General features: G+C 54.8%; 1 protein-coding gene across 1 annotated transcript in view; it reads left to right on the top strand.

Moving 5' to 3' along the window:
- The first annotated feature begins 1,076 nt into the window (after positions 1-1,076).
- The window catches only part of DSCAML1 (DS cell adhesion molecule like 1), a 113,774-nt gene continuing 98,630 nt past the window's right edge, over positions 1,077-16,220 (top strand). Inside the window, exons 1-3 of the mRNA XM_080366777.1 lie at positions 1,077-1,200; positions 9,634-9,951; positions 13,584-13,730. Of these exons, the coding sequence (XP_080222903.1) occupies positions 1,158-1,200; positions 9,634-9,951; positions 13,584-13,730 (508 nt within the window). The 5' untranslated portion in view covers positions 1,077-1,157. The remainder of the gene's footprint in view (positions 1,201-9,633; positions 9,952-13,583; positions 13,731-16,220) is intronic.

The raw sequence follows: 16,220 nt of genomic DNA, 5'->3' as shown, positions 1-16,220 counted from the left end.
GGGACACATGGGGTGGGTGTGTGGGAGCCTTAGCCCTGCCAGCTTCTCCGTGTCCTTCCTCTGTGAAACGGGAATCGCTCACCCACACTGTGCAAGTAACACCTCGGCGGTGTGGGTGAACTCTGGTTCTTCCACGGGACTCCCAAGTATGAAGAATTGCAATGAACCAGTGTGGGTTGAAAATGGCCAAGGAGCAGCTGTTTTTCCATATTTTTTTTTTTATTTGCTGGGTGATGATGGTTAGGTTTTCAACTAAATCTGAACAGTGCGACTTTTAAAAATCAGTACATGATGCTTATTCTACTCGTTATTTTGTTTGAAATTGGAATGCTTCAATCTTCCTGTTTATTTTCCAACAAACTGGGATTGGAAAAGCTGTTTTGGAAAGCAAGGAAAACCTGCTACAATCACTTCAAGAAAAGGCTTTCTGAAGTGCTCCAGATAAATTGCCTTTGGTGCGAATAAATCTTGGGGAGTAAGATCCTAGGCTGGAGCGAAGCCTTAGGTAAACACCCCCCCAAAGTAAAGTATTAACTAGTATTTATTTGTTATTTGCTGGCTAGAGGAATGAATGCCTAATGAAGTCCGCTAGGCCCGTCTTGTCCGTGCCCCCTGCCATGGGAGCGATGTGGGCTGGTGCCGGAAAACCTGGCTTCTGTCCCCGGGCTGCTCAATAAAGCATCCCAGAGGCCGGGGAGGAGGAGAGCGGGTGGCCTGGTTGTCCCCCTGTTCCCAGCCCCAGACGGGACCGCGGGGCAGAGCCGGAGCCGCCGGTGCGGGATGGGGAGCCGCCGGTGCGGGATGGGGAGCCGCCGGTGCGGGATGGGGAGCCGCCGGTGCGGGATGGGGAGCCGCCGGTGCGGGATGGGGAGCCGCCGGGCAGCCTGCCGGCAGCGGGGCCGGGGCAGCCGCCGCTCGCAGCCCGGGCCGGGCGAGGAGGAGGAGAAGGAGGAAGGCGGGGGCAGGCGCGGCAGCCCGGCCCACCCTCCCGACGCCACTCGCCGGGCTCGGGGAGGAGGAGCGGCTGCAGCTCGGCTCCGGGCACCTCACCCTGGCTGGCAGCGCGGCGGCAGGGAGCGCGGCACGCCGGGGCACCGCACCGGGCACCGCACCGCCCCACATTGCGCCAGCCCCGGGCCACGGCTGCTCTTTATGGCATGTGGCTGGTAACTTTTTTCCTGCTGTACTCTTTGCGGAAAGGTAAGTGGCCCTTGGAGGGGGGTGGGGTGTGTGTGAGGGTGGTAGTGGTGGGCTCTCCCCCACTCGTGGCACCCCTCGGGTTGCTTGTCCCCGGAGGTCCCCGTCGTGGGGCTGGGGGCGATGGCGGAGCCGCTCCGGGAGCTCCCCGTGGGCAGCGGGAGTCCCGCACCGACGGGACCGCTCGCAGCATCTCGCTGATCCCGGCGCCTTCCAAACCGCATCCTCCCCCCCAGGGAAGGCGGTGGGAAGGGTGGCCCAGCGCCCTGGTGTAAATCCCGTTGGGTGCGGGGCGGGGGGTGGGGGGGGGGAACAACCAGGGAACAAGTGTGTCAAGGAGACACGCGCTTAGGTTAGAGATTAATGTAAAGTTAGAGATTAAGTGACTGCCGTTCGGATCTACAGAGGTAATGCTCCAAACCGACGCTCTGCTAGAGATGCAATTAAAAAAATCAAGGCAAGGAGCCGTGCGTGAGGCAGGCGGTGAAACCGCGGTGCGTTTGGTACAACAATCAATCGACGTTACATAAAGGAATTGCCCGTTCCCAAATCTGTGGGAATTTTTAATTATGTTTCTGTAATAAATTGCCCTTCTTGCACATGACCCAACCTGCAGATGTGGTGATGGAAGTGCCCACCTTTTGGGAAATGGTCTGCTTGGGAGGTGTAAGATGACATTTGCCCTATTTAGCTTTTTTTGACGTTTGAGAACAGTGAGGGGAAAATTTTAGCAGATGAGGAAAGTGAAAGAAAGGGGACGGAGCTGCCTCCTTTCATGAGACTTCTCTTGCTGCCTATTACATTACCCATTTATCTGAATGTTAATCCCATGAAAAATATTTACCAAGGTTTAATAGGGCATCCAGGCCAGTTGTGTGGTGATGATCAATTATTCCATCAATTATTAATTATGGAGTAGCCGTTTTATGTGAGCTGGAGTAAAGCTGCGTTTGGGAGCTTTACCCCAAAATCGCTATTGTGTTATAGGATCCACTGAGCTGAACGTGCCAGCATCTGCTTTGCTTACATTTGCATTTTTTATGGTGCTAAAAGGAAAAAACAGATCTGAAAATAAATAACTGTCAAGGATGCTATGATTTGTGTGTCCGTCCCGTCCCCCCCCCCCCTCCCCCCAGTCAAAATAATAAAGAGCTGTGCTGGGTTTATTGCTTTTGCATGTTTTCAGCCCCAGCTTCTTGGAAAAGGGATCTCTTCCCACAGAGCTATCTCTTCTGAGAAGAGCAAATTAAAAGCCTCCATTAGCACAACTCCTCATGGCCTCATTTTTTTTTTTTTTTTTTTAAGAAATTAAATGTATCTTCAGTGTTGAACAGACCTGGTGATGGAAAGTGTTAAAGTGAAATGGTTCCGAAGAGAGGACAGCAATACAATGGAAGTTTCATTATAATAATAGGCTAAAAAAAATGAATTGCTTAATGCATGATAAACCTTTTGGATACTTAATATTTCTGGGCATCGAAGCACATCCTTTTAACATGTTCCTGCTGTAGAACAAGAGCTCAAGTAGAAACTGAAAGCAAATACACATTTGATGCAGGGGACCACTGAAGTTTAGAAATCCCTTGATGGGCTGTAGCTGCTTATTTCTCCCCTGCTTATAAAATAACCGAAAATAGGCGGTTGGCAAGCAAACAATCGGGGAGCTGAGCAGGAAGATGGTCTGGCAGTGCGAGCGAGAGCAGCCAGGCAGAGGAGGAGGGGAGGCGAGTGGCAAGCGGTGCGATGAAGAACATACTGGTCAAAATTGAGAGGCTTGGAGCTGGGAAAGCGTCTCCCTGTCTGTTCTTGCTGGATGTCCCTGCCGCCTGATTTATATTGGCATTATATTTACATGATGTTCCTGTATTGGGTGCAGTGAACGATGCAGCTCGCATTTTTTAATCTTTCCCCATCTCAGCCCCCCAGTGTGGCACAGCGCTCATTTGTCTCTGAAATAAAACATGGAAGCCTCATTAAATGCACGGAGGAGAAGCCTGCAGTGCTGAATTCCTCGCCATGCCCGGTGTTTGTTTATCCTGCGGATAGCCAAAATTTCCCAGCACAAGGAGCCACGATGGTGACTTGCCCGGAGCCCTTACCTGTACCTGGCATGGGCTTAGGGCTGCTCCTGCCTTTGGATGAGAAAATTGATATAGGCAACCCTAGTTATTTCTTGGTGCATTTGTTCTCCGGAGGAATAGGCTGTGCCTTGCACGAGTGGCGGGTGCCAGGGATGTGCTACCGAGCAGCCCTTCCTGGAGCCAGGGGCTGCCTGGGAGCTGTAGGCTCAGCTTTGGGCAGCTGTGGCACAGGGTGCCATTCTGCTGCCGCGCTCTGGTCTCTGCCTATATGGTCCCGAGGCGGAGGGATGGGGAGCGCTCCATCCTCCTTTGAGGTGGCTGAATGAGCCCTGCGCAAGCATAGAGCTGGAAGCCTCTCTTTGTGGCAGGAATTCTTCTGACATGGCAGCATGCGGGTTCTGAGCTGTGCCTTGGATAACATGAAGTCATCTCACACCCAGATAAGCAGGCTGTGAATAAGTGCAACTTCCTAGGAGGGCACGAAGGAGGAAGGTGTGCGGTTGTTGCAGTCGTTGTGACGCGTGCGTTCCTGGGAGGCTTATGCAGTGGCAGGTTTGGGTGCAGAGTGTTTCTTGTCTTTGAAATCTAGATTATAGCCAGCTACATATTTTTACATAATCATGGTTTTGTGAGTTACCCTTTCCCTGCTTGTAGATCCTTAAGAAACAAACCCCACGGCATACAATCTGCATGTCGCCGCCATCATCTGCCAGCAGAGCTGTACCAAACATTTAGGAAATCCATTTCCCGACTCGTGCTAACGCTTGCTGCCTGCCCCAGCTGCTGCCTCTTTGAAAGGGCTGTGCCGGCTCCTCTCCATGAGAGAAGGGAGTGAGTGCAACTTGGAGAGGGGAAGAAGGTGAGCGAGGTTTCAGAGCTTGCCCTTTTGATCCGTTCCCCTCGTTTCCCACACCTGTCGGCTGTGTGGTGGAAATCCTCATCTCTGCCTTGATAAGCGAGCGTGCAGGCTGCAGCGTGCCGAGCAGCATGGTCCAGCGGCTCCAGAGGAAGCCCAGCAGCAGGTGTGCACAGCCTCTGGTGCGTCCCCTCGTATCGGCTTGGCCCCAGCCTCCCTGGGGGGGACCTTGCTGTCACCCAGGCTTGGTAACGTCACCGGTTGTCCCCATGGGACTTGGCTACAGCTCCTCAGGGTTCATGTTCAGCATGGCTGACATGTGGAGGTGGGCTGTGGAAGGAGAGGGAGAGGCTGTTGCCTGTGGGCCCTGGGCTTGCTCCTCGGCCCCCCAAGGCAGAGGACCCTCGGGGGGAGCTCGGGCAGGTTGGGGGGCTTGGGAGGCGGTGCAGAACTGGGGGATGTGCAGAGCTGGGGATGCCCAGCTTTGTGTCAGCCCCCTGTGTGGATGGGGTGGTGAGACTGGCACTTCTAGCAAGCTGACGCGGGAGGTTCAGGGGCCAGGCAGATCAGCAGGGAGAGCTTTTTTTTTTTCCCAGGCAAGGGTTACAGCCTCAGCTTGGGTGCTGTCATAATAACTGGAGGTGGTTCAGGCCTTAATTTCCATGCAGATGCATTAAGGAGCAGGCGCCTGCACTCCAAGCATGTTTGAGCAGTGCCCTTACCCGCAGAGGACCAGAGGCACCATTCTCCTTTGCTCCCTCTTCAGTTCCCAGTGACAGTGGCCACTGTGTCAGGCCAGAGGGGCTGTGCCACAAGGGTGGGACTCCTGCGCTGCCCAAAATGCAGTGTCGAGGCGGGGAAGGTGCTATGGCAGGTACTTGCCATTGCTGCTGCTGTGCTGGGCACCAGCTGAATGCCCCAGGCTGTGCTCAGCATTTCATGGCACAATTTCCACACCCCTGAGACTGGTCCCTGAGTTGCTGGCGTGTGTAGCGGGGGAGGCCACTCAGCTGCAGTCGTGGCTTTAACCCTTTGGGCTGGAAAGCCCCAGCGGTGGGGTGGCATCCCGTGTGGCTGTGCTGCGCTCCTGGCAGAGTGTGTGCACCTCCTGTGCTCCGCTTGAAGGGGTACCAGCCTTGCGTTTCTCACCTCTTCTCAGCTGATTCTCTCGCTGTCCCTTCCGTGATGCTTCAAGATGCCACTTCTTGCTCTGTCGGCTCCAAGGTCACTCCCTTCATTAGGAGGAAGGCTATTAAAAATGTCCTGAAGATTGGGGCTGGGAGGAAGCTCATTCCAGGGGAGGCCAAAGACCACTCCTGCATTACAAGTGTGCAGGCAGTATGTGATGGAATTACTGTTGTATCTTAAGGCAGTAGAGAGAAAATATTAGGACTTGCCACCTACCTGTAATTCCCGCCCCGCTATGCATGCCAGGCTTCAGTTCACTTTCTCCTTGAACAGGGCAGGTGTCAAACACCCTTAATGAGGATAATAAATGAGTGGTGAGGTGGCGATTAGCCTGCTGTTCTTCACAGCATCCCTGCAGCCCATTATAGTTGGTTGTTGGAGAAGTCCTGCTGGCTCCTGTAGTCCCTTTGGTGGGATTTCTGCTGTGGTGCTGCCTCAGCAGCATCTCGCCTGGCCTTGGAGGAAGGCTGGGGTGGGTACCCAGCCTCAGGCCACCAAGCCCAGGAGGAAGATTTCAGGAAAGGTGCTGCTGATGGGGTACTGTGAGCTTGAGTCTGGTGCCTGCCCTTTCTGAGGTGCTGCAAAACCTCCTTTTGAATGCCAGCAACATGCTTAGTTGTGGCAAATAGTCAAGCCTAGAGTGGCTGCTGTTTTGTAAAGAAGTACTCTGGCAATCACGGACCTCTGCCACCCCTTGAGGAACCATATCGGCCCAGGCCGGATTGCCCATGCCCAGAGGATTGTGTAAACACCCTTGAAACACAGCTTGTTCAGCTTTTTCCCATCTCTGTTGGGTTTCCACCAGTTACCGATGTACAGAAGTCCTTGCTCAGCTTTGAGAAACTTGCTGGGTTTGGGTGGGCACAGCACGGGCTGTGAGGTCATGAGCAAGCAGCTTGCTAACACGGGTGATGTGCATCGCAGGCAGAAAAACCTTCTTAGCTCAGGAGAAACGTCTGCCTAATTGTGCGGGCACAAAGCTGGTCATTGTCTGAGCCCAGTCCTAAATCTGCTTCGTAGAAAGGGACAGGCTCTTCTCCGTGAGGTTTGGAGGAGAGAAGGGTTTGCATTGCTGGGCACTCGCCTGGGAGGCGATGGCACTTCTGTGCTTGCTCACGCTGAGGTTTCAGCCTGTGCAGGACTTGCACCTAGGTCTCAGCTGCCTCTTCCAGAAAAATGTGGCTTGGTGACAGATCCTGGGGTCAGTTGATGGCTGCTCGCTCGTTAGAGCAAATGAGTGCCACCTGTGCAGCGCAGCACTTTGCAGTGCTGAGGTTGGCTGTGCTGCTGATGGTGGTGGAGTTTGGGAAGTCCAGCTATCGAGCCTGGTAAATATTCCGAAGGGATGATAGCAAAATGACTTGCTTCTCCCAGCTCAGATAGAGATATTAATATTTCAATACCTCTAGGTTGTAATTTGCTACAATTTGGGAAGATTGCACTCTGATAACTTAAAATAGATGCCTTTCAGAGCAAGCTAGACTGTGTCCGGCTGTGTGCTGGGCTTTGTGTAGCTTCCAGCTACTGGTGGGCCAGTCTCCAGGACTGGTGCTGCACACCTGCATCGCTGCATTTTCCCCAGCAGCAACTGTTCCATGTTGACTCCTCTAGACTCCTCTTTTCAGGTTCATGTGAATTAATGCCCTCGATATTTAGGTTAGGGTCAGGACATCTGACCAGATGTGAGCAGTGATTTCTGGTTTAAAAATATTGCAGTGCTATTTCTAAATTTTTAATCTCTCTCAGTGATTTGGAGACAGTTTTATGAAACATGGAATTAGGATGGTGCTCAATGCTAAATGGTAAAGGAGATTATATGGATTTAACTCTATGCGTCTGTCACATAACTATTGCCAATCCCATAACTTCCATTTTCTATTAAAAATCCGTTTCCCCCTTTGACCTGAAAAAGCTTTATGGGTAATACGATTTTTTTTGTTTATGAGGGTTTTTTCCACTCCTCACCCGTCCAGCTCTAAACCTTCCTGGGTGCTGCCTGGCAAAAAGATACTTCCTTGCCAGGCCATGGATGCTCTATGATCTTTATTACGGCAGAAGCCTTCTCAAGCTGTGGTCTGGGATCTGGGGTGGAGATGCTGGATGGGGCCTGGGGCAGAGCTGGGTGGATGGCGGGGTGCTGAGCACAGTGAAATGTTCCTGATCCAAAGCTGGAGGATGGGCAAAGGGTGGCTTTTGCTGTGCACCTTGCATACCATGTGCCCTCGCTCCAGCCATCTTCTGCTTTGCTCGAGCGACAGGCTTTACCACAAATAGCACACTGCTGCTGCCGCGTGCTTTGTTTTCCTTCCTCTGCCTGTAAATGTGCGTTTTTCTCTTTCATGTATTTGGGAGAAGCACCATGCTGTTCTGATGAAGGGAAATGCTGATTCATGACTACAAACCAGGCTGGAGATGTCACAAAATGACATCTGCAGGGCCGTGTGGCCCCGTAGCTCTGCAAAGCCTGGCGCTGCTGTGCAGGAGGTTCGGCTGGAGCGCTTTCCTCCCCTGGTCCGTCCTTCTGGTGCTTGTCACTGAGGGAGGGAAAAATAAATGGCTTTGTCTACTTCTACCTGTGCATGGACACAGGGAACTGATGTGTGTGGAGATATGGAGGTGCTTTCTCCACCTGTAAATCTGTTGTTTCTTGCGGTGGCAGTGCTGGACCTTGCTAGTCAGCTAGTCTGCTGCACAGGTGGCTTGGCTGGGCAGTGCCCCTGATGGGGGACAGCAGGGCTCTGTGTAGGCAAAGGAGGAAACTTTGTCATTTTAGGTGATGCTTCAGTGCAGAATACGCAGAGAGCAAGAACCAGATGCTCTCGCCTCTGATTTCATGGGTGCTGAAAGAGGCAATGAGGTTGTACGTCCAGCTGGGAGAAGGATGGAGAGGACTCTGCTCTGGGAAGGGGTGAGGTGCTTTGGAGTTTCCCATCTTGACCAGGTTGAGGACGGTGTGGAGCAGGCTGGTGGCACAGCACCAAGGCAGGAGAGGCGTGTGCTCACCGCTGGGCGCTGGAGGAAGCTTTGCAGGGAGATGTGAGTGGTTGTGGCCAGTGACACCCAACCAGCCTTTCCTCAGGTGAGCAGCCGCGGTGCGCTCACCCTCAGAGCCGAGGCAAGGCTATCTGTATGGATGAGGCTTTCCTTCTCCCTTCCTGCTCCTGTCCCCTCCTCCCCAAGTTAAGGAATTGAGGTCACAGAGTGTCCCCCGTGACTCGTTTTGAACCGGCGGCACGGTAGTGATCTGCTTATTGGCTCTGCGGCACCACGAGCGGTGTTCTCAGCCAGAGCTATTAATACACCCGCCGAGGGCCGCTTTCTATATCCCTGTCCTTCCGCCCACTTGGAAAGAGTGCGACTAAAAAAAGAAAACGGATCTAAGTGACTGGGGGCCTCCTCATCCTTATTTATAGCCAATCTTGCTGGCTTTGGTTGAGAAGGGGGAGCTCGTGGTCCTGCAGAGTGGGAAGGAGAGGCTGGAGGAGTTGGGTGAGGAGGTCCCTTCCCTCATTTTGAAGAAGGAAAGTGCTTTTCTGCGGTGCCCTGGAGAGCTGCCCCTGGCCATCCAAGCGGCTGCAAGCTCTGCCCAGACTGTGCCCATGAACCCTGGGTGTCTCAGTCTTTGCTGGGTGGTGGAAGGATGACCGGCACTGGTTGCAGCTCAGGCTTAGGGCAGGATGGGACTGGGCTTCCCCTCTGGGAGAGGGGAGCAGCACTGAACCCCATTTTCAGGCCCCTCTCCTGGGGTTTAGAGGCAGCTGGGAAGATCTCTGCCCTGCTTGGGGGGGGCTTGCACTGAGGGTGTTGGCACTGATGGGCTTCTGCAGGTGCAGGCTGGCCAGGGCTGTGCTGGGGGAGCAATGAGGCAGGGGTATGCTGCCTGGCTGCTGCTCCAGGCTGGGGGATGTTGTGCTTTGCAGGAGAAATGGTGTTGGTTTCTTCAGCTTGGTTTGTCATCGTTGCACATGGGTGTCCTCAGGTCTGTGGGTGCTGAGGCATGGTGGGACTGTGTGCTCAGCGCCACCTGGGTGCATACGGCCACCTGGGGGGGCCTTGGAGGGGACACCCTGGGTACCCTTCCTTGCTTGCACAGCCCCTAGTTGTCCTGCTTAGGTGCCTGTGATCCCTGATCCATGCTGCCAGCAAGAGCGCTGGCCTGTGAAGGTGGCCTTTATGCTTCCAGCCTATGCGCTGATGCTCCTTTGCTGCGTGTGGGGCCGGGGGCTGGGCTCAGGGGTGCTCTCTGTGCTGGTGGGGATTGGCGATTTCTGCAGTAACCCTTTGCCGTTGTGGCCTCTGCTTTCTCTGCAGCACATGCTGAAGATGTTGGAACCAGCCTCTACTTTGTGAACGACTCTATCCAGCAGGTCACCTTCTCCAGCACAGTGGGGGTGGTGATCCCCTGCCCGGCAGCAGGGTCACCCAGCGCTGTCCTTCGGTGGTACCTGGCCACAGGTGACGACATCTACGATGTGCCCCACATCCGGCATGTCCATGCCAATGGGACTTTGCAGCTCTACCCCTTCTCGCCATCAGCCTTCAATAGCTTTATCCACGACAACGACTACTTCTGCACCGCGGAGAACTCGGCTGGCAAAATCAGGAGCCCAAATATCCGTGTTAAAGCAGGTAGGAGCTTTGTGGGTGCTGGGGTTTGGACGAGGTGCTGGCTTTTCTCCAGTCATCTCCTTGCCTTGCTGCTTGGCCTGATGAGCTCACCTCGCTTGCTCTGCCTCCCTGGCATGGACCAGGAACGCTGACCATTGGGACAGCACCGCTGCTGTCCCACTTGCAGAGCCAGGCTGTTCTGAATGGGGATGGGACCAGGCAATCCTGCATGGAGCAGCGGGACCCAGTGCCTGCTGCCTTGCAAGGGCTGCTGTGCCGTGCTGCATTGCCTGCACCGTGGGTTGGTCTGGCAGCCCTGCTGCATGGTGCTGCTGCCCAGGGAGCAGAGCACAGAACCAGGGCTGCTGCATTGGCCTGTTGTGAGGGAACTGGTGGATGCTGCACAGATGGAGAGCAGGGAGAAGGACAGGGTGCTGGGTAAGCAGGCTTGCCAGTACCTGTTTGCAAAACAGCATCCTGCTGTAGTTAACCACTGGTTCTGCACCTCCGCAGTTCTGCACCGGCCTGTTACCGGCTGGGAGAGGGCTGGGGTGACCAGCAGGGAAAGGATGTGCAGCTTGGGGGTCTCCACCAAGTGCCCGGAGGCTGTGGTGTGGCTGCAGCCTTGCAGCAGGAGAGATCCTCTCCCTTTGAACAGATATTATTGCACCCAACCATGCATTGGGGGGTTTCATGACTGTGGGAGGAGCCGAACCACATCTGTCCTTGGTGGAGAGACCCCCACTGTGTCCCACAGCCCTCCTCGAGCTTGTCTGTTCCTACTATAGCATCCAGCCCCAGCATGCCAAGGCTTATTAAGAAAAAAAAAAGCAAAGAGCTGATTCCAAAAGCCATTATAGTAAATTATTGACCAGGCTGAGGAGGGCTAATAGCCCAGGAATGGCTTCATTATGTAACCTATTAAAAGTGGGGCTAGCAGAGGGAACATGACAGAAGTGACTACAGGGTTTTTTATTTTAATACCTTGTACTGCAGAGTAAATTGGTATTAACCCCCTTCCGCAGAGTGAATTATTTACCAGCGTTATCAGGTTACCTATAAACCACAGCTCGGTGGAGGAGGGACAGGGGCAGATAGGGTGTAGTAAACGCGACGTGCAGCGTGGAGCTGGTGCCCTCCTCGTACTGGGCAGTGGTGAGCGCTGTGGCCAGCTGGTGCTGGCTGGCAACCCGGGGTGGGTGCAGCAGGTTGAGTAGCCCCTGTGGCACCCCAGCTGGCCCTGGGCAATTGCCTGCATGGGGGTGGCTTGTGTTTGAGTGGATGATTGTGGCCCCTCTGGCGCTGGTGACCCTGGGCTTGACATAGCTTGAGACTGCGGAGTTCTGCAGACCTCCCTGGCAAGGGGTGCTGGGGGCTGCGGGTGCCCAGGGCTTGAGCAGCAAGGATGGCTGCTCCGGCTGTCCGGAGAGCTGCTCTGGATGTGCTGCATTGGTCCTTGCTGGGCAGGCAGCCTTTGCTTCACTCTTCTTCCTTGGGATCATAGCAAGCCAGTAGCAGAGCTGTGTCCTGGCTTTCACCCCCCTCTCTCAATACTGGGTTGAATGCACGCCTGCTGCCAGTGGGAATTCAGCTGGGAGCACAGCGTTCCCTGTCACATTAGCAGGTGCAATTAGCAGGAGGCGTGAGTACAACATAGTGGGGGCCCACACGCAGGGCTCCGAGGGCCACCACGATGGCACCAGCTGTGGCAGCTCAAAGTGCTTCGGCTTTATGGCACTTGGAAATGGTTGTGAAACATTCCCCTACTTCTGTTTCCTCCTGGTCATCTTGCATCCCAGTCACTCCCCAGTGCTTTGTAATGGCAATGCACCGAGGGAAGCCAATTAAAGCTGTACAAAGAAAGCAAATGAGTAAAATGCAGTTGAAAATATGAGGAATTGGAAAAATCTCTGGAAGCTTTGGAAAATTTGTTGGTGAGCACATGGAGCAAATCTCTCTAGCCAATGGAAATTGTGCTAGTTGTGGCTGTACATTACCCTTGTGGGAATTATTCCCAAAGGCCAGAAGCCCAGGCTGTGGAGGCTGGTGTGGGTCAGAGCTGCTGGGCCAGCCGTGGGGGCGAGTGTGGGTGCCGGTGGACGAGGTCTGCTGTGGGCTGGGCAGTGGCAGTGAGTGTGCAGGAGGCCAGGCTGGATGCTCTTCGTGGTCCCCGCTGGCCTCTAAAGCCCGTGAATAAACCTCCTGCTCCATGTGATTAAGGAAGCTTTTGCTAGCTAATCTGCTTTGGCTCTGGAGTGCCTTTCCATGGTAGGCTTCTCCCTGTGCCCTCGCGGTACAGACCCTCGTCCTCCCCACCGGGGCACCGGGTGGGTAACCAGAGCCAGCCAGGGGTCACTCCGAGCCCTCTTCCCCGCACCCCCTTGGGGCAGGGGGGCTCTGCCCGCCGGGGGGTGGCTGAGCTGCGGGCAGGTGAGGGTGAGCCAGCCCTCTGCAGCTCGGAACTTAATACCTTATTGCTGCTGCTGGTCTCCTCTACCAGGCAGCTGGTGTGCGGATCCTGCTGGCAAGTGTCACCACACACCTGGGGGTGTGCAGCCTGGCATGTGCCCCTGGGTCTGTCCCCCCGCTTTTGCAGCAGAGCAGCATGCCCTGAAAGCTTGGGAATCCAGGGTGGAAATACTGTCAGCCTCTTGCTGCTTGCTTGTTTGTGCAACACGTGATGCATTGCCGGCAGGTGCTTTCCACTCGGGGAAAACACCTTCCTTTTGGGGCTGCTTTTTGAGTTCTGTCTTGGGAGATTCGTTGAGCTGCTTCTGTTCTGGCCAAGGGCTGTTTTTAAATGATGAAGTGAATGCATGTCTCATGATAGTGATGCTTAGGTGCCCACGTCCTACAGGGCACAATTATCATCACAGTAAGGAGGCACCTGCACTCACTGCATTTTATACTTGAACTTTAGGAGTTTATGGTGCCTGCATGTGTTGCTGGGCATGGTGACATCTTTTTGTCTTTTTGAAGAGGCTGGGGTGGATCCACCTTACCTAGTGAGTGCCACTGGAGGGTTGTGGCACTGGGGAGTTCCTTGTCACTGGTCCAGGGAGCAGAGTGGAGCTGTCAAAGGGATGTGCATCTCCCTGAGGAACAGGGTGCGTGGTGGGGACAGCTCATGGCTCCCACTGTGTCATGCCTTGGAAATTTGTCATATGCTTCCCTAAATATTCCTCTGGTGGGTTTAGGAGGGTGGTGTGTCTCCCAGGTGCCTCCCAGCTGTATTTTCAGCATGCACCCAGCAGTGACATGATTACTCCCCGAGGTGGCAGGTTGAACGTTACAGCTACGAAATGCCCGTGGTCCCTGTACTGAAATTGGGGTGCTGCAAACCCCTGCCTTAGCAGTTTTGCTGGCTACAAAGTCAGCAGCTTGCTTTGGTGACAAGTTTGGGTGATGCTGGGGACCATCGCAGGGTCCCAGCAGCAGGAGCTGGGCCAGACCACCCCCTGCCTGCCAAGCCCAGAGCTACGGTCTCCCGAGGAGAGCCACTTTCTTCCCCGGGAAGATGGGCCAAGTGTTTTGGATGGAAGCAGTTTGTTGCTGGGTGGGTTGGTTTGTTTGGGAAACGTGGGATTAAAGCAAAAGGAAGTGTGTTTTTCTCCAGCACTGTCATGCTACCAACCATCTGCTTTTCTCTACAGTTTTCAGGGAACCGTACACCGTTCGGGTGGAGGACCAAAGGTCGATGCGTGGAAACGTGGCTGTTTTCAAGTGCCTCATCCCCTCTTCAGTGCAGGAATACGTTAGTGTTGTGTCCTGGGAGAAAGACACCGTTTCTATCATCCCAGGTAAGAGAGGACCCACTGTTCTCTTGGAAAAAGTGACCTGCTTTGCCATGGGTGAGACTCCCTGTCATGGAGGATCTTTTTTTCTCGCTTATTGTCGGTGCCTGTGCAGTCCAAGCAAAGGCTTTTATTGATGACAGTCTTGCGGCTTTGTACTGGAAAATGCTGGTGGTGTGAGCAGGTGTGTTCAGGGTCTCCTTGGTGCTGTGGCTGGTACTTTGTGTATCTCTGGGCTCACGGATCTTTGGTGTCCCCGTCCTGGCTTCACCTGCGTGCCTGTGAGCGTCGGGTACCTGGCAGCTGGGGCTCGGAGAGCAGAAAAAGAGCCTGTCCTTGCTGTCTGTGTCCTGACTTCTGCAGGCAGAGCTGGTTTTCATGTTGTCAGGGTGGTGCGCCAGTAACTATTCCAGCAAGTTTTCACAACTGATTCAGCTGTGGGGAAAAAAACTCAGTAAAAACGGCATCATGTGCCCCTTCCCTGTGCTGGCACCTGGAAGCTGCTGGCACCCGTCATCTCATGTGCCTGCCTTGTAGCCTGGGACATGTCCCACTCGGTGCTGACTGATCTGTGGGGAAGGGGGCTGCAGGAGGGACAGCAGCCCCCACCTGTGCAGGGATGTTGCAGCTCTGGGTTTGTCCCAGGGTCGTTCCACACGTGTTTTTGGCAGGTGCAGGGCACCCTGGGTTCCTGTGGGAGCAGGGAGCCTCTGAAACTGGGGTCTTCCCCCAGCCAGTCCCCTGGGGCAGAGGGAGGAGAGGTGGCATTGATGGGACACGGTCTACCAGGCACGTCCGTGCAGCTCAGCATGAGGGGAGAGCAATCTGGCAAACTGCTTGCCAAGCCGTGCTGGTGCTGCGGGCGCTGGCTCCTGTGCCCTCCTGGCTTGTCACAGGCTTTGAAGCAGTGCAGGGGCTGTGGGCAGGTGCTGGGCACTGTGTAGGGCCAGTCCCATGTCCTGGGGTGACCTTTTGGCTCCCTTCTTGGAGTTGGTATTGATGGCAGCACTGGCTGCCCATCACAGCATGTGTAAGCTAGTAGTAAAGCAATCAATACTGTTTTCCCCAGGAGGATCCAGAGAGAATTAAAGGATTTTGCCCAAAGTGAATGCTCTGTGCTTGGTATTTGCTCACAGGTCAGCAAGTCCCAAAGCTCCTCCAGGGCTCAGTGTTGCTGCGCTGGCAGTGTTGTGGGGAGCAGATGCCACCGGGAGCAGGGCCTGAGCCTTGTGCCTGCTGGGGCAGCCGCTGACCAAGCATGAGAGGCGATTTGCTCTAATCCCTCTTGCAGGGATGTTTCTTTCTTAAGGGGCTTATGGACCAAAGTGCTTCACCTGGAGGGGGGTGACAGGTTCTCCTGAGGGCTCTGGAGGCTCTCGCCCGTGCCTCCTGAGCACAGCTCATCTGCTGACTCAGCGTGACCTGTGCCCTTGGGGGCAGGCAATGGGAAGCAGAGTGATGCCCCCCAGGGCTGTGATGCACGGGCAGGGGCTGCCTGCAGCCCCCTGTGTGGCAGGGGAGCTGGGCACCCCTCCCGACTGAGGCTGGCATGGGGCCTGTCACGGTTTGCAGCGCCGGGGCTGCGAGCCAGCTGTCTTCTCGTGGTCGGGACCCGAGTCTGCAGAGCCCCCCCTCCCCAGCCCTGACCCCTTTCTGACAGTCTTGGGATGAAATGCGATGTGAAACTCTTTGCCTCGGGAGTGTGGGCTTCCCTGGATGGGCGTTCAGAGTGATGAGCTTGCGTTGATCAGCAGCCAGCCTGCGCCTGCAGCAGCCTTTTGCCCAGAAAGGGAGACTTTTGCTTACAAATGTCTTCCTTGGGCACGAGCCTGTGTAAGGAGCTTCTGGCACTTCAGAGTGTTTTGGAATAAGGTGGAAACGTCTGTTTCATTTTGGTGGGTGAGAAACCTCCGGGTGATCTAAGAGAGCAGTTTAAAAGTGTGTTTGGGGCGGCTTACCTGGAGGCCAGCTGGTGTTTGGAAAAAGCATGGCACCCTTTGGTAGGGCGCAGGCTGGCACCACAGCTTTGCCAGCCCTTCTCTGCTCAGTGCAGCCCCAGGAAACAGTTGTGTCTGCATGAACAAGTGAGTCCAAGGTGGATTTGTCTGCTGTGGATGGGACCAAGGAGTCTGTGACGCCCACCTCCTGGGGCAGTGAGATGCTTGGGTGGTGATGCTCTGCCCACTCTGCGCTTGTGCTGTTTGGCAAGCGGGGCGCGGCGAGGTCCACCAGCCCGAGCAGCAGCGGTGTTTGTTCCTTGGGGGGTGCTGTGCCAGCTCCAGTGGCACTTGCTGGTGGGCAGCGGCTGCTCACGCCACACAGGGTTCTTCAGGATGTAGCAGAGCAGTGCCCATGCACCTTGTTTGCAGAGCGTGGCTGGTTTGCTCGGCAGCAAGTTTATCAACTAAGCATTCGTGCACTTGCGTGATCTTAACCAGACTTATTCTCAAGTTTGCTGTGGCAGTGGATTTTTTAATGATGATTTAATTAGAGTGG

Source organism: Falco punctatus, assembly GCF_963210335.1.
Source record: "Falco punctatus genome assembly, chromosome: 16".
NCBI classification, from domain to species: Eukaryota; Metazoa; Chordata; class Aves; order Falconiformes; family Falconidae; genus Falco; species Falco punctatus.
Note: the sequence above shows the minus strand (reverse complement) of the source record. Positions and strands in the feature narration are given on the sequence as shown.